Source organism: Microtus pennsylvanicus, chromosome 10, assembly GCF_037038515.1.
Source record: "Microtus pennsylvanicus isolate mMicPen1 chromosome 10, mMicPen1.hap1, whole genome shotgun sequence".
NCBI classification, from domain to species: domain Eukaryota; kingdom Metazoa; phylum Chordata; class Mammalia; order Rodentia; family Cricetidae; genus Microtus; species Microtus pennsylvanicus.
The window spans coordinates 49,278,602-49,305,382 of NC_134588.1; the positions used below are offsets into that span (position 1 = coordinate 49,278,602).

Consider the following 26,781-nt stretch of genomic DNA (forward strand, 5'->3'; position numbering starts at 1 on the left):
GGAACTTCCTAAACTTAACCAGCAACTGAGAGTTTATGCAAATGTAACAAGCAGGAGAAGGTGGTAGCTTCAGCCACGCTGGTCTGGATTTAGAGTCTGGATGTTGCTGCCAGGTTTACGGCGGGAGAATCCCTGCCTGGACAGTTGGCTATTGTGTGATAGGGATGTGAAGATACTGTTGTCTGGTTAAATACAGGCCACAAAAGATTAGTTTTTCAATTTTCATTTATCAGTCATGATATATACAAGAAAAACTCAGAAACATCTACACAAACTCCTCTAAATTACTTCATTAAAACAAAGGTGAACTAAACCATTCGAAATGAAGTAAAACCATGAACAAAAATAAAATTAACACAAAGTATCTATACGACCAATTAGCAAAAAAAAAAAAAAAAAAAAGCTAGCCTGTGGTCACACAGAAAGACCCAGCGAACATGCTACTTCACTTCATCTTTCTCCGCCTCTTGTCCCTCGGGCTTCCATCCTTTCACACTGGGGTACCAGTGCAGGAGGCTCCGGGAGGTGGCTAACCGCGCAGCAGCTCCCAAGACAGCCGTGGCTGTACTTCGAGGGAGGTAGAGCTTCTGAGAGAGCTGGTGCTGGGGGGACAAAATGAAAGAGAGCTGGTCTATGGCTCCTTGACTCTTGTCCTTGGCCACCGTGTCAGCATGGCTACTAGAAATATCTTCATTCTTTAGGCTCCCTGGAGAGCTTTCCACTAAAAGAGAAAAAACAAAAGAATCCTTCAAAAGAACTTCAAGAAGTTCTCCAACTCACTGCATCTCCCAGCGCAGTTCTTCACTAACCGTGTTACAGCCTTTCCTGACAGCAGTCACCTGTCAGAAACAACCAACTACAAGAAGGAAGGAAATCCTACATTAGCATAAAATAAACACCAGGCTGAGGGCAAGAGAGGAAGGGACGTGAGTGAGGAAACAAAGATTTCCTCTCAGGAATGAATGGATGAAGCTCAAATCCCTGGGAGAAGCCCAGAGCTCCCTTATTTTTTTTTCCCAGCACAAAAGAGAACGATACTCTACAGGCATTCTCTGGACCAAGCAGAGATTCCAAGTCTATGACAGAGTCAGCGCAAAGCTGTAAATGGCAACTTAGTAACAAGCACCTTTTGTCATTAGAATAACCACGTGAGCACTGGAGCTTTACCGCTCCACCCAGGGTGTTAATAACCCATGATGGAGAGGCTACACATCTTAAAGGGACGCGCTAGACCGTGCTAACTCTTTTCACTGCAGACCTCCTTTTGCCTGAGTGTTTTACAGGGCCCTACTACATAAAATAGGCATATAAATCAAACGTTTACTGATAATAAGTTGATTTGTAAAATATCTTTGGTATACACATAATTTTACTGATTATTAAAGACAAAATTAGATATGAATGTTAATATGATGATGTACTTACCTGTTACACAAAGGGTTGAGTATTTGATACTACAAGGACATACAACATCTTCAATGTATTACAAAATGTCAGGAATGTTTGAGACCATTTCAGAAATTGTTGGAAATCCCTACCCTTACCCTACCCTTACCCTAATCCTAAAGGCAAAATTCATTTGATTTTTTAAAAATAAAACTTGTCAGTTACTCAAACATTCTAATGCAATCCAATCCAAAGAACTATACTTAATGAGGTAACAATGGGAACAGAGTAAATGAAAGCCTTTATTTTCTATAATTAAACCATTATGTTGTATTTGCTTTTTTGTTTGGATACAGGTTATCACATCATACCTTCTAGCCTCCGGAATTCACTCTGGAGAACTCCTGATCCTCCTGCCCTTGTCTCCTGCGTGCTGAGATTATGGGTTGGTGCAGTTTTCTGGAGTGCCTGAGCTTGAACCCAGGGCTTTGTGCACGCTAGGCAAGCGCACTATTAACTGAGCTACAGCCAACTCCTAGCCCTCACTTCTTTTGGTAAACCATTATGTTTCTGTAAGAGCAGAAAACTCGGCGCAATAAAAACACTGCAATTCCTAACAACCTTATCTCAATTCTGTGTCAAGGTGTTTCAGTAAAGTTTGTTGGCCAGGTCCTATTGCACGATGCATTGGCGTGCACAGTGCCGTGCACAGGAGTGAGGGCTGCAGTGAAGCGGTGTGCGGCAGCAGGGGGGAGTGCACCGCACGCCCCTGGATTCACTCAGCGTGTGGACGGAGAGGCTGGAGCACTGGCTGCTCTTCCAGAGGACCTAAGGGCAGTTATTAACTCCCACATGGCAGCTCATACAACCATGTCATACAACCATGGTCCCATGAGATCCAATCCCCTTTTAGGGTATTGCTGTGGGAGCTGCGGGCCACTTCTGCTTTTGTGGGGGCATGCTGGGCAGGTACCTGTTAATCTCAGCACTAGGGAGAATAAGGAGGTTAGTAAATTCCAGACCAGTCTGAATTACGTGGCAATCAGTTCAGCATGGGCCACAGAGCAAGGAAGAGTGTCTTTAAAACCCTGCTTAAAAAATTCAGGAGTCTGTTCAGCAATGAAGTCAGTTTGACATCCTGCGCAAGCTGCTGTTATGCTTTCTACAAACAATTGAAAGACTAGCGCTGCTCTCTCCAAACACATTTCAGTAGCCTCAGAGAAAGGCAAGCACAATCCAGCCCTCCAATCACTGTGTGCTGAGCACAAACACAACACATCATCCCTGGTACTTGTGGTGTGTTTTGTCAATGCCCACTAGAGAGAAAGACAAATATGAAAGGAAGGACGCGTGATTCCAGAGAGCTGCAGTGTTGAGCGGGAAGCAGGAAACTAAAACACTGAACAGCGGCTTCTTCTGTGGGACCAAGGTTGAGAAGTCACCACCACCCCAGTCCCTAACAAAGACAGAAGGAAGTAGTCTAGACAAGATCCAAAGAAGCAAATTTTGACTTGGAATCAGGAGAAAATAACAGATACTAACAGGACACAGGTGATAAGCTTCAGAAAGAATCACAAGACAAATGCATTGAAACAGATTCTGGGACACTCAGTATAGTTAAGAAGAAAGAAAAATGTAAACATGATGGGAAATAGCTGGAAAATAAAGACTCCAAACAAAAATGAGATGAAGAACAGTATCTGAGATCAAATTCACATTGGGACAGTTGGGGCACAGGACAGACGCTACCCACAGAGAGCAAAAGTGAGAATAACGAACCATCAACGAGCTGCAGAACGAGTCTGTAAGGACTCCCGGGAAACTACCCTCAGCATTTAAACCTGCCAGCTCTACAACTGTTTTCATACTACAGCATGATCATAAGCCCGCAGCAATGAAATGTGTATATTCGGGGTACCAGAGACAAGAGCCTGGTGAATGGCATACAAACTACTACTCAGCCACTGTAGAACCCTCATTTAACCCTTGAAATACAGGGCACCAGAAAAGACGAATATGTCAGTAAATAAAGTGCTTTCTTATTTTTTAATTTATAAAAACTTTATATAAAAATAAGAAAAAATTGATTATGGGTACATAATATGAAAAGCAAAATATATAACAGGATAGGATGAGAAATGCATACTGAGATTTTATTAGTATAAATATATCCATTTAAAGATGTAATAACATAAGCACAGAAAAGATGGCTAGTATGGGAAGCAGAATGATCCAAATTGGTTACAACAGCCTTATGCACTTCACTAGCTTGGCAAACTTAAAAAAAAATTCAATAGCATCTGGGGCTAGGATGTGGAGCAATTGCGAATTCCATAGCTCGCTGGGAGGCATGTGAATGATACGTGCACTTTGGAACACATTTTGGTAGTTTAAAAAGCTATGCATGCAGTGAACAGAGGCCCTAGAAAAATCACTTCCAAATAAATAGCCAACAGAAGCAAAACTCTGTAACAAAGGAAAGAAGCCAGTCATGCAAACTCCACACTGTGTAGGTCTAGAGACGGCACAGTGACGGGCATTGCTGAGGCAGGGACTGGCTGCAAAGGCATAGGCTCTTAGGGACAGGCTAAAGGAAACAGGATTGAACATACTTGCCAAAACTCAAAGAACCATGTCCCTGAAACTTTACAATTATATAAAGTTCCTCCAAAAAGTGTAAGCAAGGAAGAAAGCGGCAAAGTTAAAGAGAACTGAGCTCCAAACTAAGATGAGAACTTGGAGTAACTGCTGGTACAGTCATCTTTCAAGGTACGCTCTCAAAGAGATGGAGGTTTTAGCAGCACAGCAAACTTTCTACTTGACAGCTGAGCATGCGCAGGATATGCAAACCTACCAGAGCCAGAGTGGGTTCCTGGAGAGTCGAGCCCTGCAGGAGCTGAGCTGGGCACTGTGGAGGACAGCAGACTGTGCTTGGGTTGAGTCTGAATGCTGACAGGTTCAGACTGGCTCCCTTCTACCGACTGCTGTGACTTGATAAGAGAGATGTAGAACTCTTCCAGTTTGGTCAGTGTGGAAGAGTCTAAAGGGCCCTGTGAATCTGCTTGCTGCAAAATAGAAACAAGCAAATGCATGAAAAGTGATTGTCAGTTCAAGAAGCAAACCTTTTTATTATTTAGATCACAGTTAGAAAGTAAAACTCTGGAAAAAAGCAAGCTCTTCTATATTTTTAATGAATATTGAAACTAAATTTAAGAAACTTTTACTGATATTTCTATGAACAAATTGGTACTGAGTGCTGCCACACAGTGGAGTCAGGCCCTCCCTGTGTCCAGTATTGAAATGCATACAGTGTATGATGAGTCAAGACCATAACCTTCCATGATGCTGAAGACATCAACATGGCTAATGTGAACACAGGCAAACTAAAGCACTCAAATTGCTGGTAAACATGCAGAAAGGTGCAGCCACTATGGAAAACAGCCTGCGGTTTCTCAGACATCAGACAGACTTACTACATATTTATTAATTATCCACCTAGGAGACATGAAAATGATGTCCAGCCTAGAAATTATGCTAGATTTTCAGGAGGAAAAAGAAGGATATCACAAATTTCAAAGAACAATCATGACTCAAAAAGAAATAGGCCATAATGATCAACTGTAGCTGAAACCAGGTAAAATAACGTGCACCAAATTCAGCAGCTAAGCCTATGAAAGGAACGTGGGCCTGTCTATCTGATACCAAGGAAGCACACCTGGATACTTTCTTGTGTACAGTTTGGACCTTTTTCCAGAACCTGCAACGTGCATGTCTCAGAGCAGGAAGTTGCAGGGTTCCGGGCAGGTGGACTTCCAAGGTCCTGATTCAACCTGCAGTGGCAGTTTTAGAAGAGAAAAGAACAACATGTTTTGACTTCACGCTGAGTTTACTGTTTTCTGAAACCCTGGGTCAACTGTGTATGCGCTGTGGTTCCTTCTATTAGAGTAGCTTTTCTTCCAGTGTACCCGAGTGTAAGACCTCCCTCCATTAACAAACTAGAGGACAATACGATAAAGCAGTAAGATAAAGTTGATCAAACTGTAGTGTAATATATAACGTATAAAATGTATATATTGTGTATATTTGTATAACATATATATATATATATATATATATATATATATATATATATATATATATATATATTACACCTACAATATGAGAGTAGTGTCCCCAGTGACCTAATTACACCACACTAAGCCCCAACATCTCAACACTGCCATACCAGGGACTGCCGCGTACTTTGAAGGAAACCAACACACGCACCTCACAGCAGCAGAGCACTGCTCCTGCTCGTGCAAGCAGCTCTAAACTGATGCTGACGCAGGAGTCACTCCTGCACCTACTTTTCTCACAAGAGTGACTGCGCATTCTTCTAACACATTACTGACATTTATTCTCAGTGAATACCCTCCAGTGTTAGAGACTACAGTCCCGAGTTTCCTTGTCGAGTTTTGTAAATGGCCTCTCTAGGAAGTCTGAGTTACAGGCCTGAGTTCTTATCTCCTACTTCAGAAACACTTCAGAGCTGCCTGTCTTTAATGCACAAATTTTAATGCACAATCTTTTACAATTTCTTTAAAAACAAATTAAAATTAAGACCTTCCCCAGATATAGCTCACAGCCCATATTAGGCTTATTAATAACATTGCCATTGCTACTGTAATAGTTACTATTTTATAAAATTAATGTGTGCTTACTATATGCCAAACACAGCCTTGTAGAATAGCTTCACTACTGTGGTGGCTCGAATAAGGCAGGCCCCAGAGGCTTATGCAGACAGACAGAAAGAAAGACAGAAAGAAAGACAGACAGACAGACAGACACACAGACACACAGACACACAGACACAGACACACACACACACACACACACACACACACTTGGTCCCCAGCTGGTGAGCTGTCGGGGAAGAATTAGTAGGTATGGCATCGTTGGATGTAGGCTTGTTGGATGAGCTGAGTCACTGGGATTGAACTCTGAAGTTTCAAAAGCCCATGCCAGACCTAGTATGTGTGTCTCTGCCTGCAAATGAGGATGTGACCCTCTCTGCCACTTTTCCAGTGCCTACTTGTGTGCTGCTCTGCTCCCTGCCGTGACAATAGTGTACCAATCCTCTGAAACTGTAAGCAAGCCCCCAGTTAAATGCTTTCTTATAAAAGCTACCTTAGCCGTGGTATTTCATGGACTAAAACAGCTACTTAGTATAAACCTTAGGCAACTTAATCTATGTCTCTATTTCCTCATTTAAAATGGTGCTAACAGTACTTCTTAAGAAAAATTAGATGACCAGGGAGGTGCATAAAATGCTCACAACAGCGGCTGTACATGGTAAGCTCTTAAGCCCTGTGAGCAGTGTTATCTTTACTAGTGAGAAGGATCAGAGTTAAGAGCCAAACCCAGACATTAGACTGTAGGCCAGAACTCTGAATTACTATGAAGTTCACAATTCCTTACAGATGGGGAAATTGACTGTCATTAATTGAAACAGCCCAGAGTATGGTTACTCAAAGTCCCAGGAGATTCAGATATAGCTGGTTTACAAGTCCTGGTTTCTTGGTGTGAAGGTATAAACTATAAACATGTTAGTGAGACTTCCACCTCTAATCATGGTAGCTTCAATCTCACTGCATTGTAAACATTGGACAAATTGGATTTTATATTTCAAAGTCCTAGGGAACAAGCAGTCAGGGAACTGTCAGAAAATGAAGTGGGAGGGAGAGATGGTTCAATGGTTAAGAGCAGCGGCTGTTCTTCCAGAGGTCCTGAGTTCAATTCCCAGCAACCACATGGTGGCTCACAACCATCTGTAATGAGATCTGGCATCCTCCTCTGGCGTGCGGGCATACATGGAGGCAGAATGTTGTATACATAATAAATAAATCTTTAAAAAAAAAAGAAAGAAAATGAAGTGGGTTCCATAGACACCACAACCTTTTTAACTAACGCATTTTCCAGTCAGGGACAGGGTTGTGGTCCAAACAGAAGTTGCTGTCTTAAGAACAAGAGCCTGAGTCAAAGCATCCAGACCTTGGTAGACACACCCCAGAGAAAGGGATAGGAGAACAATCGAACATTCTGCTCACAACTCTCAATCTGCCAAGCCCACAAAGTTGCAAATCATCAAGCGAGAGTTGATATAAACCCGCAGAGATGCGCAGCTGGCAGGCTAGAAGACAGAAAGGAGTCCGAGCCTCACCCAGGTGGACAGCAAACTGACCAGACTTTCAGCTGGCGTTGCTAAAGGTCTCAGGAGTAAAAGCCAAAGGGGAACGTGGAGCAAGAATGAATGTGAGCTCACACTGTCCCAGTCAGCTTTGTCAACTGACACAGCCTGGAGCAGTGGTTCTCAACCTGTGGGTCAAGACCCCTTTGGGGGTCAAAAGACCCATTCACAGGGGTTGCCTAAGACCATCGGAAAACAGATATTCACATTATGATTCATAGCTGGAGCAAAATTACATTTATGAAATAGCAATGAAATAATTTCATGGTTGGGGCCACCACACCATGAGAACTGTATTAAAGGGCTGCAAGCGTTAGGGAGACGGAGAACCACTACTCTATCACCATCCAAGAGGAAAGCCTCGCCCAAAGACCTGTTTCACCAGATGGGCTATGGGATGTCTATGGGTGCCCGTCTTTATTAACTGATGCAGAAGGTAGAAGGGCATGCATTAGCCACAGTTTCTAAGAATGAAAGTGATTGATTATGCACTGGTCACAATAATGCTAGTTAGATTTACCTTTTGAATTCTGGTTGTGCCAGTACTTTTGTCTTGAGCAATGGGGCCTTCTGGTGTTTGGGTTCCTCCTTTCATGTCATTTGCAAGGCCTCTGGACTGCCACGAGTCATTCCATTTATCTTTAGATGCAGAAAAATACCAGTCCTATAGAGAAGAAAATGCAACAATAAACCAAGATACAGCGGAACAAGACCTCAAGGTGACGGCAAGGAAGTGACATGTTTTAAATGACAGAGGAGTGTACGGTTGAGATCTGTCAGTGTGACTTCTTCCCTTGACATCAGTACTAAATCTTCAACACGGGTTTCATGGATTCCATACAACCTGTGCCACCCTCCTCGCTGGGCTTCCTGAGCACCTACTGTTACCTACTTCAAAACAACCCGCGTGTTCTCTTGAGCCAAATCCTTCGGAATCCCTGCATGTGAGACTTTCTAGAAGCCTGTCTACTGGATTTAAATTTCCTTTGTCAACAGTGATTTGCTGTCCTCCCCTCCCCCCCAAATCTAACCTTTTGTGACATTTCTCCATGTGACTGATACTGTTTCTTCCCAAGACTTGAAGTGAAGAGATGGGAGGCCTGTAGAGGGAGCCAGTTCTCATCCCAAATGTCGTCACCTATGGTCACTGACTCCAGGCATGGCATTCCAGTAGGAATCTCATCCTGGAATTATCAGAAGACAAATACTATTTTTTATATTTCCCCACATAAACACATTTTAACACTTAAGCGCATGTTTTTTTCTGGCTCCCAGTTAAGACAGAAGTTTAAATACACAAGAACATGTGCATGGTAAAGAGGCACGAAGAGAAGACCCACCTACATTCCGGGTGTACATGGTAAAGAGGCACGAAGAGAAGACCCACCTACATTCCGGGTGTAGGAAAGCATACTTCATAACTGATTACGGGATTCTAACTAATCACAGACTTCTGAGTGTATAGTGAGAAAAACAGACACAACCAAATATATAAACATAACAGTTCAGGAGTTTTAAAGTAAAGACTAAAACTTCAGGGTGAGAGGGAAAGGGGATAAAAACGTGTGCTGGAGACCAGAGCATCTTCTGAAAGGATTTTTGAAAAGTGAAACTCAACATGGATTAAAATGGAGAAATGAAGGCTTTTATATGTGTCAGCTTTCCTTCATCCAGAGAAAACTGCCAAGAAAAACAATTTAAAAGAAAAGTTTATTCTGACCCATTGTTTCAGAGTTTCGGTCCATGGTCACCAGGTCATCTGCCTTTATAGATGTGGACCGAGGAAAGCAGATGCTCACGACAGCGAGTGCATGTGACAGAGGGGGCTGTTCACTCATGGTGGAAGGAAACAGAAGAGAAGGAAAGCAAAGAGCCCACCTCCTGAGGTTTCTACTACCACGCCACGCCACGCCACACCACGCCACACCACGCCACACCACGCCACACCACACCACGCCACACCACGCCACACCACACCACACCACACCACACCACACCACACCACCATACGTGAGTTACCAAACCTTTAGCTCATAGCCTTTGGGGGACATTTCAGATCCAAATTCCCTAAGTTGTATTTCTATACTTTGCAAAAACACATCTTGTCTACATTCAATGGCCTTCAAAGCCTTAACCATTCTAGTGATGCTCAAAAGTCTCCTTTCAAAAAAATCAAAGCAAACTCTTAGCTGTGAACCCTGTTAACTTTTTTTTAAGTTAGGGGATCAGAAGCAGGTAGATCTCAGTGAGTCTCAGGCCAGCCAGAGGGATACAGTGAGATCCTGTCTCAAAATCAAAAACCAAACAAAACAATTATACACTTTATAAAGAAGTAAGTACTACTCCAAATAAGGAATAGAAAAATACCAAGAAAGGACTGCACCAAAACCCAGTGGGGAAAACAGTGACTTTGGTAGCTCCATGTCCAGTGTGCAGGGTACAAGGTGGTGGGAACAGGCTTTGATAACCAAATCCCACTCCCTGACTAGCTGGACCCCATGTGGTAGCTTGTTGGCACGTTGATTTGGCGCCTATAGTTTTTCTCTGCTGATATTCCATGTTCCTGCCACCTCTAACTTCCTGAGGGTTCCGCAGTGACCTTGGCTACACTCAGATTAATGCACTGCACTTTGGGGAGCTTCTCACGGGGACTCTGCCACACTGCCCACTTCCCACGGGGACTCTGCCACACTGCCCACTTCCCACGGGGACTCTGCCACACTGCCCACTTCCCACGGGGACTCTGCCACACTGCCCACTTCCCACGGGGACTCTGCCACACTGCCCACTTTCCTCTGACATCAGTGAAAGTCCCCATGACTCTGACTCTTACATTTTGTATTCCATGTGAATGATGTTAGAATCTGATGTCCAAATCTGTCAACAGTGGAGCAGTGGCCAGAGCCATTGAATACCTGGATGGCTAAACACTGGGAACCCCAAACTCAGAGGTTGGGTCTTTTTTTCCAAAGTGAAGTCTTCCAGATGCTCTCAAAGCATCTCCTGATGCAAAGTACTCAACTGCTTAAAAAGGTTATGCTTAGAAGTGTTTTGCCTGCATGTACATATGCGTGTCCAGAGGCCAGAAGAGGGCATCAAACACCCTGGAACTGGTGTCATGGCTGGTTGTGAGATACCATGTGGGTACTGGGAAACAAGCTCAGCTCCTCTAAAAGAACAACCAGCACTCTTACCCACTGAGCATCTCCCCAGACCCAAACTACATTTTTTTAATATCTAAATTTTTATTTATTCCACCATACACAATATTTATTCCACTATGCACAAACACAAAAAATGGTATCACGGCAAATAAAAAGGAGAACATTAGAATACCACCCGGGGTCTAACTGGCATCCACAGTGATCAATACTGACTAATAAGACACAGTGCTGCAGATGAGCTGACCAGAACCACCCGGGGTCTAACTGGCATCTACAGAACTTTCCACTACAAACAGGAAAATATACATTCTTTTCAAATTAGCCAGTAGAGACTCAACTTGTGCTAACAAAACGAATCTTAACAAATGTCAAGACCTGAAATTATACAAAGTATGCTCTCAGATCATGATACATTACACAGAAAATAACAAGAAAATCTCAAAATGCCTATATATTAAACAATTCTAAATAATCCCATAGATCAAGTATTATATTTCAAAAGAAATTTAAAAATATACTAACTGAAAATAACATTCAAATTTGTGTGGCATGGCTAAACTTATCTTAGGGCAAAGGTCTCAAATCAACAGCTAAACCTCCACCTGAGCAACCAGAAAACCAAATGGAGAAGGCAAAATAATTACAAAATAAGCAAACTTGAACACAGAATGACAATAGACAAGATTAAGACGCAGATAAACTGATTCTAAAGTTTAAAAGAATATTAATACTTAAAAATGATCAAATATGAGGATTCATACTCCCCAATTCTCTCTCACCCTGCATGTGAGAGCAGCCTACATGCACTATGTTCACCACACTCATGCCTGTGAAGGTCAAGGGAGGCTGTCAAATCCCTGGCACCAGAGGTCCCGAATGCTGTGCACCACCAGATGCTGGGAATTGAACCTGGGTCCTCTGCAAGAGCAAGTGCTCTTAATGGTTGAGCTACCGCCCAGGACCCACACTAGATTTAAAGAGGTTCTACAAACTCAAGCAAGGTAACCAAGAGAGTGTGATACCGAGAGAACAGACTACTGGGGCAGAACACAGAGGATTCCCTGACTCATACAAACCGACTGACTTTTATTAGTAAAAGGCAATTCAGTAGAAATAGGATGGCTTTCTCAACATGACGCTCAAACAACTGTGTGCCCAGGTATAACAAAATGTTTCTCATCCTCACACCTGTGCTAATTAACTCAAAATTAATAGAAAAAGTTGCCATATTGGACTTCTAAAAATTAAAACTTTTGTCATATGAAACACTGTTACAAGAATGAAAAAGACAAGCTACAAATGAGAGAATCTAGTGAAAAGTCAAGCACCTAGAAGATATAAAAAATAAAGTCTCCCAAAACGGTAAGAAAACAAACAATGGAGTAAAGAAATGGGCAAAAGATTAACAGACATGTTATCAAGCACACACATGACAATGTTGTTAGTCAGGAGGGAAATAAAAACTAAAAGCATTCTGTGATATTACTATATGCTTATCAGAATAGCTAAAACAAAAATCACTGGCGAGGACTTGAAACAACCAGCACGCATACACTGCTGCTGGGAACACAAAATGGCACGGCCTCTCTGGAGAGCAGTTTGCTGAACGCTGCCACAAACCCACCAGTCCTGCTTCTGGACATGTTCTTTGTCATCACAAAACTTGTTTTGAATGTTTGTAGTAGTTCTATTCGTAAATACTTGGAACTGAAACAATTCAGATGAACCTTGGTCAGAGTGGATACTGAGTGGAGTATAGTCAATACAGGAGAATAGCACTCGGCACTCAAAGGCTCTCAGCTGTCAACAGCTTGGATGCACGTAGAGTACTCACAGGTAGCACACTAAATGAAAAGTGTCACTGAGAAACTACTAAATGCTAGTTCTCAAAGGACCAATTAAGAGTAACAGAACAAATGGCAGTTGCTACGGTCAGGACCGTGAGAAGACGGAGGAAACAGAAGCACAGGTGCTGCAGCTATTCTGAATTCTGAATGTTGTGCTGAATACATCAAAACGGACCGGAAAGCATACCGGAATAAAGTCTGCGTTACTGCAGGTAATTTAAAAAGAATGAAATATCAACATAAAATACAAAACAGCATGCGTAAGACCCACACACATTCAAACCAGACAAAAACCCATCACAAGGGAGGGAAAGTGGGCACAAAGTCCCACCTGTACCCAAGAAGCCTAGCCTCAGGTGACAGCTGATGGCAAGGGAAAGTCAGCTTTCTTCACTGAAACAGCAACACACCCCAGGCAACACAAACTGAACTCTATTTTCTTTTAAGAGCAAAAAAGAGCATGAAGTTACCTGGGTAGGGAGGTGGGGGAGGATCTGGGAGGAGTTAGGGGAGAAGAAAGAATACACAATAGGCCATGTCCTAGCATACTCTTTGGCTCAGCAGAAATAGCATTTCCATTCGTAAACACTGGGAGGTCAACACCAGTTTGATATACTGGAGTAAGACAGATGGGGAAGGGAATGAAAACTAAGTGTATGCGTGGTGGGGTGAAGGGATGAAAAAGGACTCAACCCCCATTTTCATATCAAGAAATCTAAAGACACTTAAAGCTGGAAAATCAGGAAATAAATATGACTATTTAATAAAATTAAAGGTAAATCTCAAAACAGCTCAAAGAAATTACTTTAATTACTTTAAAATTAATACTTTAATACTTTAAAAATAGAAAAATGTAGGTGTCATGAAGGACTCCAGGCTATGTGCATATAAACACTTGGTTAAAAACTGTGTTCTCCCAAAACTGCAAACATATTCCATGAAGAGCTTTCCTAATATTACTTCTCAAGGTTTCAAACACTGCCATGCTTGACTAGATCGTGGGCAGTAACCTACCGCCCAGCCCAGCCCGAGCTTTCCTCTGCCCTGACGGGGTTATGTCCCATACTGTGGTCTTGGTGACTAAGGAGATCACATGTAATTCAGTGTCAGAGTGGTCCTCACAGGCGGACTCATTTCCAGTTGTCGTCATTTATGAATTAGTGAATTTAAAAGCCATCCCTTGTCTTACCTCATTTTCTTCCTTTGCATCCGTGGGCTGCAGCATGGACCACTGTGGGTCTTCTTCACAGCTCTTACGTGTTTTCAATGAACTGAGTTTAGAATCCTCAGATTTAAGGTGACTTAGAGACTTTTCATTATTAATATCTTGCTAATAGATATAAAAGAGAAATCACTTTTTCATTAATGCTGTTTCTAAAAGTCTGCATTTCTATAAATTTTGGTGGAAATTTTACATAATAGTTCATAGATGCACATAAGTGTTCCTCTATTATTTTTTTTTTAATTTTACCCATTGCCCTGGGCAACTATCAGGAAACTACACTGAAAGGCATAGGTGGTCAAGTGTCTACGTGACAGGCTGTATTACAAAAAACCCAAAGTCCCAGACCTAAAGAACTAAAACTGTGAGGACACACAATCATGTAATCACCATGCGCTCCTCCTGTGCAGCCACCACAGAGATGTGTCACACATTACAGGAGGATTCCCAGAAGACGCGATGGAGATGAACTGTTGGGACACCTAAAACCACTAGGGATAAGCAAGAGTCTGAGTGTACAGTGGGTGTGCATGTGTAGTGATATTTTGTTTGTGATCAGAGTGCATAGCTAGCCACTAGCTAGCCATACAAGCCAGGCATTGCTGGCATACACCTTTAATTCCAGCACTCTGGATCTCTGTAAGCTCAAGGCCACCCTGGGCTACAATGAGATTGAGGATCTGTCTAAAAGAGAAACAGAGCTCACACAAAGGTGATCCAGCACTAGAGAGGTGGAGACAGGAGTGATATGGCTGGGTAGAGAGAGGAATATAAGGCGGGAGGAGACAGTAACTCAGATGCAGCCTGAGGATTCAGTCTGAGGTCTTGAAGAAACAGCAGCAGCCTGAGGCAGCATAGAGACAGGGTCATCCCTTTGGTCTGAGTTAAGAACTCTCTAGTGGCTGGTTGCTCTGATTCTCTGATATTTCAGCATTAATCCCTGTATCTGACTCCGGGTTTTTATTATTAAGACCAATTAGAATTCATGCTACATGGGTGTGCAGTGGGTCTGCAGTGAATGTGCATGCAGGTGTGCAGTGGGTGTGTATGTAGGTGTGATGTGGGTGTGCAGTGTGCATGCAGGTGTGCAGTGGGTGTGTATGTAGGTGTGATGTGGGTGTGCAGTGTGCATGCAGGTGTGCAGTGGGTATGTATGTAGGTGTGATGTGGGTGTGCAGTGTGCATGCAGGTTGCAGTGGGTGTGTATGTAGGTGTGATGTAGGTGTGCAGTGTGCATGCAGGTGTGCAGTGGGTGTGTATGTAGGTGTGATGTAGGTGTGCTGTGGGTGTGCAGTGTGCATGCAGGTGTGCAGTGGGTGTGTATGTAGGTGTGATGTAGGTGTGCTGTGGGTGTGCAGTGTGCATGCAGGTGTGCTGTGGGGGTGTATGTAGGTGTGCAGTAGGTGTGCAGTGGGTGTGTATGTAGGTGTGCTGTGGGGGTGTATGTAGGTGTGCTGTGGGGGTGTATGTAGGTGTGCTGTGGGGGTGTATGTAGGTGTGATGTAGGTGTGATGTAGGTGTGCTGTGGGTGTGCAGTGTGCATGCAGGTGTGCAGTGGGTGTGTATGTAGGTGTGATGTAGGTGTGCTGTGGGTGTGCAGTGTGCATGCAGGTGTGCAGTGGGGGTGTATGTAGGTGTGCAGTAGGTGTGCAGTAGGTGTGCAGTGGGTGTGTATGTAGGTGTGCAGTGGGTGTGTATGTAGGTGTGCTGTGGGTGTGCAGTGTGCAGTGGGTGTGCAGTGTGCAGTAGGTGTGCTGTAGGTGTGCTGTAGGTGTGTAGTAGGTAGCCCACAGAAGCTTTGCTGCATCAAAACAAACTAAATCAGCAGAGTTTACATTTTCTCTTTTGCACAAAAGATGGTGTTTCATTTATAGAACCAAACTATAATTATTTGAAGATACCAACAGATACATATTCTAAAAAATGTTAAGCAATTAATTAAATTCATTATTCAAGAATAACAAACTATAATTCTTCCAATGCAGTAATAACAATTAAGAAATATTCAGGGTTGTTATAGGCCAAACAAAGCAAATTAATTAAAAACAATTTTCCAGGAGCTGGAGAGATGGATCAGTGGTTAGAAGCACTTGCTATTCTTGCAGAGGACCCAAGTTTGGTTCCCAACATCTACATGGTGGCTCCAGTTCCAGGGACTCCAATGTTCTCTTTTTGATCTCCATGGGCACTGCATGCACCACTTACATGTAGGCAAAACATTCATTAGGTAAGTGTGTCATTTTAAAAAATGTAATGATTTTTATTTTATGTGTATGAATGTTTGACTGTGCATCACCACATTGGTGCCGCACCTTTCACTGCGGAGCCAGAAGAGGGACTGGCTCTCTGGACCTCAAGTCACAGGCAGTTCTGAGCTCTCCTGTGGGAGCTGGAAACCAAACCCAGGGGACTGGCTCTCTGGACCTCAAGTCACAGGCAGTTCTGAGCTCTCCTGTGGGAGCTGGAAACCAAACCCAGGGGACTGGCTCTCTGGACCTCAAGTCACAGGCAGTTCTGAGCTCTCCTGTGGGAGCTGGAAACCAAATCCAGGGGACTGGCTCTCTGGACCTCAAGTCACAGGCAGTTCTGAGCTCTCCTGTGGGAGCTGGAAACCAAACCCAGGGGACTGGCTCTCTGGACCTCAAGTCACAGGCAGTTCTGAGCTCTCCTGTGGGAGCTGGAAACCAAACCCAGGGGACTGGCTCTCTGGACCTCAAGTCACAGGCAGTTCTGAGCTCTCCTGTGGGAGCTGGAAACCAAACCCAGGGGACTGGCTCTCTGGACCTCAAGTCACAGGCAGTTCTGAGCTCTCATGTGTGAGCTGGAAACCAAACCCAGGGGACTGGCTCTCTGGACCTCAAGTCACAGGCAGTTCTGAGCTCTCCTGTGGGAGCTGGAAACCAAACCCAGGGGACTGGCTCTCTGGACCTCAAGTCACAGGCAGTTCTGAGCTCTCATGTGTGAGCTGGAAACCAAACCCAGGGGACTGGCTCTCTGGACCTCAAGTCACAGGCAGTTCTGAGCTCTCCTGTGGGAGCTGGAAACCAAATCCAGGGGACTGGCTCTCTGGACCTCAAGTCACAGGCAGTTCTGAGCTCTCCTGTGGGAGCTGGAAACCAAATCCAGGGGACTGGCTCTCTGGACCTAAAGTCACAGGCAGTTCTGAGCTCTCATGTGTGAGCTGGAAACCAAACCCAGGTCCTCTGCAAGAACCACAGTAGTCTTAACCAGTGAGCCGTCTCTCCAGCCCCAGGCCAGACAACCCTAACATTAACCAGAAAGCTATTTTTTTTTCTACTTCTTTTGAAATGCAGCAGGAGAGTCACTTTTTTTTTCTTGGATTTTCGAGACAGGGTTTCTCTGTAGCTTTGGTTCCTGTCCTGGAACTAGCTCTTGTAGACCAGGCTGGTCTCGAACTCACAGAGATCCGCCTGCCTCTGCCTCCCGAGTGCTGGGCTCAAAGCGCCACCACCACTGCCCAGCTAGAGTGACATTTTTGTTGCTTGTTTCAGACAAATTCTTGTTATGTTGCCTAGGCAGTCTCAAAACTGTGGTCTCCTTGTTCAGGCTCCTGAGTGTGGCATTATAGTTCTTATGTATTTTTCGTGACAAGCTACAATCATAGTCATCAAGGTGGCCTTGTCTTTGAACCTTTTCAATAATCAATACTTAAAAGACTTTGCCATCTCTAAAATACATAAATATACCCATTAAAGGATTTTTTTTATTTAATTTCATACAAAGACCTTGTGAGAGCAAGGTGTGAGACCCTTAAAGATATCAAATATTCTTAGCCCAGTATCTGCTGTCACAGAATGTCAGATTCAGGGGACATGTCTGTGACTTTGTTCAAGCATTAAATTCTTCCTACGGGCTTCAGCCCACTCCACCCTCAATGGATCACAGCACCAACTGAGACTGTTCTGGTGATTAAGCCACCTGCGGGGTCCTTACAATGGTGTCTGTGATACACTGCTACTTCAAGAACTGTTTCCATTCTTATTTGGGCTGGAGTAACATATTAATGGAAAAGATATTATAATGTTGTCTTCACTGTGGTTTTTATAGAGTATGAAATAAGAAGACTCAGAATACCCTGAGTAGTGCAGGAGCAGTAAGACAGGTACTGGTGTCTTCAAGATGCGCAGGGGTAAAAGCACTTGTTACTAAGCCTGGGTTGTGAACCACATGGTAGAAAGAATGAACCAACTTCCACAAGTTTTCTTCTGATTTCCAATGTGCATCGAGGCACAGATGGGCCTACACACATACACACAATAAATAAATGCAATAAAAATATTTTTAAGAGCTGGAAAGTGGTGATGCTCGACTTTAATCCCAGCACTCAGGAGGCAGAGGTGGGCAGATTTCTGAGTTCAAGGCCAGCCTGGTCTACAGAGTGAGTTCCAGGGCAGACACAGCTGTTATACAGAGAAACCCTGTCTCAAAAAACCAATTATTCATATATATAATATATAGAATATATCATATGTAACAATATATAAGAAATATATAAGAATAGTTTTGGCATCAGTGTAGGAGAACCACAGCCACACAAAGGGAGCAAGAGAATTTGGTGCGTAAGAGGAACTGTTGAAGAGGAAACAGAACTAATGCAAACTGTTAAACTGGGAAAGAGACAAGGTCAGTCACTACCATTGTGCAAGATTCCCAGGTCTTCTGTCTGGGAAGCATCATCACATACATCTACAAAATGAGGGCACGACTATAGTTCCTCAGAATCACATTTGCAAAAGTTTTTATGTGGCCGGCTGGGCAGGGCACTCACCTTGGATTGCTCCCTGTCTTCATGAGAAGGACACCCCAGCTCTGCTGGGACCGTGTCACCGGCCACTCCGCTGGAGTTAGTGTAGAGTGCTAATGGGTTTAAGTCTCGGAAGCCCTAGGACAAAGCATTTAGTTGTATAGTAAGCTACACACAGGGAACAGGCCAGCACGCGCCATGGCACGGAAGCACATTTTCTAACATATGTGACAACTTCCAAGGCCACTCCTCTAGTTACAAAAGCAGCAGGTAAGAAATTACGTGACAGAACTGCAGGTAATTTCAATATAAGAGAATGTTGTTCTTCTCCGGGAAAACATTAACTACTTCAGACTGGGGGGATTAAATAGTTTATTCTAAATAAAAATAGTTTTCACTGGGGGATTAAAGAACAATTAGAAAAATATGAGTTATTTCTTGATGGTGACAGCCTGTTGTCAACAGTCACCTGAAAACGAGGAGGGTGCCCTGCAGTAAGAAGTCAGGAATCTAAAGGACATCTCTAAGACTGAAGAGTAAATTACTAAGTTGCCCATAATACACTGTTTTATGTCCTAAAGTGTGGCATTTAAACAGTATGTGCTCTACCTTGGATGGGGCATTTTCTCGGCACACGATAGCATAGCCCTCTGTCCTCAAGACATGATGAAAGTAGATGTCTTCATTTGAGGATGTATCACAAAGAAAAATGTGAAGGATTCCGTCTATATATTCATCTACCACCCCTACTAATGGCTTCAAACCACACAGCTTCTGGAAGTGCAAAACAGCTCTGGATGTCCAGTGTTCCTAAAATACAACGGAGATATATTTATGTGGTAGATTTACATGAGTTACAGCAATCATAAACAAATGAATTGCTAATGAACTAGAGTTTTAAGTGAAAAAAACAAAATCCTAAAAAAATTAGAACACATAAAATAGGTATAATTTTAGGGTGAGAGAAATTAAAAGGAAAAAATGGTTAAATAAACATAACTAAAAAAATCATCTGGTGAAGAACTCTCATTTTCAGAACTATTTATCACAAATAAAAAGACCAACCATCAAGGAAATGCAAATCAAAACCACACAGAGATTCCACCTCACCTCAGTCAACACAGCTACCACCAGAAAACCATAGTAAATGCTGGAGAAGGCACAGAAAAAAGGGGGCCCTTGTAACTGCTGCTGGGGGTGTTGCTAGTCCAGTCACCATGGAAACCAGTACAGAGACTCCTCAGAAGGTAAAAAGAAGAATTCTGTATGACCCAACCTCACTGCTCCTAGGTGCACACCCAGAATCCGTGTCTGTTCACTGCACACTTGTGTGCACCGTGGGCCGTTACAGCAGGGCCTGCTGATGAAGGAAGGTGAAGGGGTAAAGCAACATGCTGTGCGCACGCAATAGTTTTATTCAGAATCAAGAGGGATTGAATTATTTAGTTTGCAGGGAAATGGGTGGACGCAGAAGTCATCATACTAAGTGAATTAGGACAACCTCACCAAACATTCCATGTTTCTCTAGCGTATGGAATTCAGGAGTGGGTATAGGAGTAAAAGGAATTATAGAGCTACAGAAGATAACATGGAGAAGAACATAAATAAATTATATAAATACAAGAAAATCTCATAATAGAAACAAAGTAATGGGCAAATATGATCAAAATACATTATATGTGTCCATTAGAATGTCATAATTAAAAACCTTATTTTATATACCACATGCTAATTTAAAAAGAAAATAGTGAAAAGGTTTGGAAAAATTTAAATAATTATCCACTGAGCATCTCTCATTTTTTTTTTTAAAGTCAGTTAAAGATTCTTAGGCTAACCCTCTCAGAGGAAAAAAATTTTACATTCTGGGTAAAATATTATTTTAGTAATCACAAAAGACCAAAGATCTTATAAGATAGCAACAAATTATCATGCCAAAATGGAAGGGAAAGTGAGATCTACTTCTGCCATCAGAGCACCTGCTCATCTGAGCAAACCTGAACTACAGGGACAGGGATCAAAGCCAGGGTCCAGAGAACTTCCCTCCTTAAGCTAATGTCTGTGGGATACACTCCCTGGCACGGGAAACAAAGCAGATACTAAGCTTCCCGTGGTTTTGTGACTCCATTTTCACACCCCCAGCGTAGTCTAGCAGTCTTCAAGTTGTTCATTTCCGTCAGCACAGCACAGAGTAGCAGGCATTCTGGGCACTTGGAGGATGCAAATATAAACCTCTCTGGAGATAGGCACCACCCAACCCTCCTCACACACAATTTCCAAGACAACAGCGGTACACAGGCAAAGTACAAACACAGCGACAATGTCTGCGATGGAGCCACAGGTGAAACCACTGCCCACAAGCCTGACGACCCGGAGGTTGATTCCCTGCTACTGAGTTAACCCACGAAGGTTTTTTAGGTTTTGTTAATTTTTACTAATCAGTTCAATTGTATCGAGTTTTCAAAAAGTGTGTGTCTGTGTGTGTGTCTGTTTGTATGTAGATGTTTGTGTGTAGAAGCAGGGGTGAGGGCAAGACAGTTCCCCAGTCACCTGGGGTGGTCAGGTCCATGCACGTGCCTCTACCCATGGAGACAACTTGCTGGCTTACCTGTACCAGTCTTTGTGGTTTGTTGATCTCTACAAAAGTGTCAAACTAATTTTGTTGTTAATACTGCTTTAAGCATAAGGTTAGTTTTATTTTAGGAATAAAAATGTTTTAAGGTTTTGGGAGCTTCTTTTGTGTGGTTTCTACTTGTTTGCATATATAGTTTATTGTTTGTTTAGGCTTTATTTTAGATAGCATTTTTACATTTTCATTTGAGTGTGTGTCGGTGTGTCTGTGTATATGCCTGCCATACACTGATGTCAGAGGACAGCCTGTGTGTCGTGGGTTAACTCAGGAGTAGATGAGACAGGGGTAAGAAAGAGGAAATAGTGCAGCAGAGATAACTTAGAAACAAACGTCTACTGCGGAAAGACATGGGCATAAAAACAGAGAAGACAGCTAAAAGGTCTGAGGACTTACCTTTAACACTTTTAATTTTTGTTCCAGAAAGAGAGAGAGACAGAGAATAAAATTATGAATATGGGTCACAGGCAATAATCAAAGAACAACTTCAAATTCACAGGGTCTAATGAAAACTACTAAGCCATAGACTTGTAAAGCGTTAAGTCAAAGCAGCATAAATAACAAACTCACACACAAGAGTAAATGTATCGCTCTCTATACAAACCTACCCTGAAGCTGGAGTAAGGGCAAATGGAAAATCTTTAAAACAGCTAAAGACAAAGAGGACAAAACAATGGTTAAGGATTTCCACAGGAAAAGCCACCAGACCGACAAGGGACTTCTCCAAAGCTAAGAAGACAGAAGCTAGCGACAGCCTCTTCAGTGACGCCAACCTGGAGCAGAGCGGGTGGAGGTGGGGATGAGACAGGCGGTACAGCCTGTGCTTAGCAAGTGTGAGGCCCGCATTCCATCTCCAGAATCTGCACCAAAAACAGGACAAAATAATGATGGGTTCTGTTGACATTGCTAAATCTGCCACTACATGACCCTCAGCAGAGAAAATCCAAGCAGTGCAGCTCAAGTGGAAGAAAGTCGTTCTCAGGCAGATTGGGACTAGGTGAGTTAAACACGTAACAGATTCAAACAGACACTGTTAGAATCTTTTAACCAATTTTTAAATTATTTTTTAAATAAAAACAATTTTTCTGAAAACAAAAACTCTAACAAGACAAACATCTTTGAGTTAATTAATTTCAGTGTTTAATTTTTCTTGCATTCCTTCAATAAAACTATTTATTGTAACTGCATATCATACATCAGACAACTTACAGAGTCTGGATTCCGAGTATCCCTTTTATCACTGCTAATTTCCATTAAACTATATAGCACAAAAATGCATTTTTGTGTAAGAGAACATGTTGGAACAATACGATTTATCATGTTACACACATTAAATAAATTACTTGAAAGTTTTTGTATTTTTAAAGCAGTTTATAAGGCACTTACACAAAATACTTTAACATATACTATGAATGTTAGATTTTATAAAGTTACTATATTCATAAAATTGTTAATAAAAGCTTGATATATGAGGGCATGTTAAAAATATTTACAGATACTACAATGGTGGAGTGTCATATTCTTTATGCTGTGTTCCATTAAATATAAAGGTCATTTGAGGTAATGTCAGAGAAATGAGTATCTTAAGCAGCTCCCAAATGTAATTCTTCACTATGTACATTTTAGTCAGTTTGGAGAGAGCTAACAAAATACCAGGAAAAAAATGTGAAAATTAGTTTGTCATTAATCTACAGGCTAAGATTCTAAACTTAGTTTTGAAAAGGTATTTCCTGGCTAGTAAACAGCCTCCTTGCTATGGTTCCCACATGGAGTGAAAGAAAGGAGAGGGAGAGAGAAAGAGAGGAGGAGAGGAAAAGGAGAGGAAGGGAGAAAGGAAGAGGGCATGTAAATGGTGTGACTTTATCAAGGAGAGGAAGCAAGGATCTACAAGATAAGGGGCACAGGCACAGAATTGGGGCTCCATCCCAAAGATGCTCATTTTTATTTACTTGTTTATTATTTTTTATTTCAAAAATATAATAATTCAAGAGTTTGTATGTATTTTGATTAATACAATAAATACATTAATGCTCAATGCCTTGCCAGGGCACACGGACATAAATAGGCACACACAGATGAAGCTGTCAGTCATGAACTATGCGGCAAACTAAGCTAGCCCAATGAGGACAAAGATGAATTGATTTCTGGCTTTGTTTTAAAAAGTTCTAGTAGTTTATAGCAGTGAAAATTAATTTTCTAAGCAATAACTTTAGCACAGTAATACAGGCTCACACTATTATCAAAACGTACTATCACAAGAACAAACTACTTCATCTATACTAAGATACTAATCCAGGGGCTAGAGAGATGGCTCAGTGGTTGACAGCATTTGCTACTCCTGCAGAGGACCCTGGTTCATTTCCCAGCACCCACGTGGAGGTTAAAACCATCTGGAACTCCAGTTCTGGGGATTCTGTCGCCTCCTTCTGGTCTCTGTGTGAACTGTATGTATTTATTGTGCATATATACATTCAAGCAAAACATCCATAAGCATGGAATTTAAAAAGAAAGATTACAATTCATAGTGTCTATGACAAAGTTAACACTATCAATGGTAACAGAACTCTAAGGTTGTTCCATCAGCCAGGAAAGTGAACTCCAAGAGGAAGCACACTTTATGCCTGTCTTAAAAGTTTATTATAATTAGCATATAGTACATTAGAAAGTTAATTTTAAATTCTTATTTATGGCAATTTATTCCCACTTTGAATTTCCTCTAATAATACCCTTTAGAGTCATTATCTTTTATCACAGATACTTCATTTTTCTTATAAGATCCATCCAACATGGGAAGTAAAACTAACATGTCTAGTATAAAGGTCAAGTTTCACGTAACTACGTCCAACATATGACTAAACAAGAAAAAAGAAAGCCACTTGAATTATCATTTATTCCCATGGTGTTCAGTTCCACCACAATGAGGTATCCACACTGTAGAAACACCTGAGGGACGGTCATATGTGAGACATGTCCCCTACTCCCACTCCAGGACTTTCTGCATGTTCTCATGTTGGATTGTGTCAAAGGCCTTGTCTCTATCTATTGAGATGATCATGTGATTTTTGTCTTTAAGTTCATTTATAGGATTGATTATAAACATTTTTAAATGTTAGTGATTTTTTAAAGTAATAAAGTAAAAATACTTTTTAATCTTCTAAATCGGTAATGCTAAATTAAAAAAGAAAGAACAGGCAAGCTATAAAGTAAACACAATAATGAAGTTTGAACTTAGATATTGTCATAATAAATATAATTAGCCAGGCGGTGGTGGCGTATGCCTTTTATCCCAGCACTCAGGAGGCAGAGGCAGGTGGATCTCTGTGAGTTCGAGGCCAGCCTGGTCTACAAGAGCTAGTTCTAGGACAGGCTCCAAAGCTACAGAGAAACCCTGTCTTGAAAAAACAAAATAAATAAATAAATTTGATATTTATTATATTATTAAATTAATTAAATGTCCAGCTAAAAAGGTGAACACATTATCCTGGATTTAAAAAACATAACTATATGTAATTCATGAAAAACATACCTAAAATAGAATGCTCAGAAGAAAAATAATGGCTACATCAGAAAAAAATATTAAGTAATGGAAAGTCACAGAGCTACAGGAATATCGCACAAAAAGGACTTGACGTGAAAGTGCGTTCATAGAAGAGGTTAATTTCATAATAATATTCGATTCCCAGGAATATAACACACTAATGTGGACTTAGCAGTGACTAAATGACAGAACAAAGCAAGCGCATCAGTGCTAAAGCCAGGCTTCCTTTCCATGACAGTTTTCAAAAGCACAAGAAAACTGAAAGTATCATACAACCAAGGCGACTAAAGCGCAACTATGGACTATTCCACAGCTACAGTCTACACATTCAAGGGCATCTGACCCTGCTCTGGCTCATAAAGAAACCTACTCATTTTCCAAAGGGTTGGCACTGCCACATGATCATATCTGATCAGCTGTTTAGACTGGAAATTAGTTACAAGTAATCAGATAAACAGTATTTATAAACAAATCTCTAAATAATCCATGACTCAAACATAGAAGCAAAATATAAGTTATAAAATACTTTAATGAGCAATAAAACCAATGCCTCAAAACTTACAATTTTTTATTTTATTTTATTTTATTTTTTGGTTTTTAGAGGCAGGGTTTCTATGTGGTTTTGGAGCCTGTCTTGTAGACCAGGCTGGTCTCGAACTCACAGAGATCCGCCTGCCTCTGCCTCCCAAGTGCTGGGATTAAAGGCGTGCGCCACCACCACCCGGCAATTATCTAAAGAAAGGCTAGATATTGATAACTTAAGGTCCTATACCAAAAGAATAACTCAAAGTTGAGAAAACAATGAAGATAAGACAAAAATAAACAAAATAGAAACATGTTCTTAACAGAGAATCAAAAAGGCAAAAGTTGGTTGATGTGGGAGTGTCATATATCAATCTGTTGATTTCATTGGCTAAGCAATAAAGAAACTGCTAGGCCCATTGGATAGGCCCACCCTTAGGTGGGTGGAGTAAACAGAACAGAATGCCAGGAGGAAGAGGAAGTGAGCTCAGACTCCACAGCTCTCCTCTCCAGAGCAGACGCTAGAGAGAGACGCCATGCTGCCCAGCTCCCAGGCAGACGCACGCTATGAAGCTCCGACCCAGGATGGACTTAGGCTAGAATCTTCCCGGTAAGCGCACCTAGGGGCGCTACACAGATGATTAGAAATGGGCTAAATTAATATGTGAGAATTAGCCTAGAAGAGGCTAGATAGGAATGGGCCAAAGCAGTGTTTAAATGAATACAGTGTCTGTGTAATTATTTCGGGCAAAGCTAGCCGGGCAGGGCAGGCGGCTGGGGTGTTTGGGGACGCAGCCCCACCGCCCTTATTACTACAGTTGGTTCTTTGAAACAAACTAAGCACAGTGGACACTACCTTATCATTTAGAAGATAACAGAATGAGAAAATATACAATAAATAACATTCACAATTTAACATTCACACCACTACAAATGTTGACCTAGAAAAGACAAGAGGGATCAAGAATGGTGGCATATCCCTGGCCCTCAGGAAACAACTGGGCCTGCGACGCATTACACAGAAGAACAGCAAACAAAACACCAAGAGGCTATTATGAACTATTCACACCAATAAAATCAACATTTTAAACGAACACATTCCAAATTGGGGAGGGGGGACAGAACAAAAGAGGGGGAAGGGGGTAAGTAACACTGAGGATGTTTGAAATAATGACAGGGAATCATTCTATACTTACCTGAAACTATATATAATACACATACACACACACCTCTAGATAGTTTAAATGAACTTATGCCACTTGGGATGATACTGTCTTCTGTAAGAGCCATAGACTACCTAATAAAAACGCCAGTATGAGGCATGAGAAACCTCTTTTGAGTTGCTGGTCAGAGAGTCCAAGAGATTCCAAGAAATATAGACTTTGCTGTTGCCCTTGACTGCTTCTGAAGCTGAAGAAACCACACATCTTGGTCAGGACTCAGAAGGTTACAGCTGGATCTGACCCAAAAGTCTCCTCCCTGGCT

The 26,781-nt window shown here is 42.0% G+C and overlaps 1 protein-coding gene across 2 annotated transcripts in view; it reads right to left on the bottom strand.

Moving 5' to 3' along the window:
* Positions 1-216: 216 nt before the first annotated feature.
* Tdrd5 (tudor domain containing 5) overlaps positions 217-26,781 on the bottom strand; it is a 55,980-nt gene continuing 29,415 nt past the window's right edge. For both annotated transcript variants that reach the window (XM_075988316.1, XM_075988315.1), the window contains exons 12-18: positions 19,220-19,420; positions 18,635-18,748; positions 13,813-13,953; positions 8,644-8,796; positions 8,133-8,276; positions 4,241-4,451; positions 217-721 (exon numbers count right to left, since the gene is read on the bottom strand). In XM_075988316.1, coding sequence (XP_075844431.1) covers positions 441-721; positions 4,241-4,451; positions 8,133-8,276; positions 8,644-8,796; positions 13,813-13,953; positions 18,635-18,748; positions 19,220-19,420 — 1,245 coding nt within the window. In that variant the 3' untranslated portion in view covers positions 217-440. The remainder of the gene's footprint in view (positions 722-4,240; positions 4,452-8,132; positions 8,277-8,643; positions 8,797-13,812; positions 13,954-18,634; positions 18,749-19,219; positions 19,421-26,781) is intronic.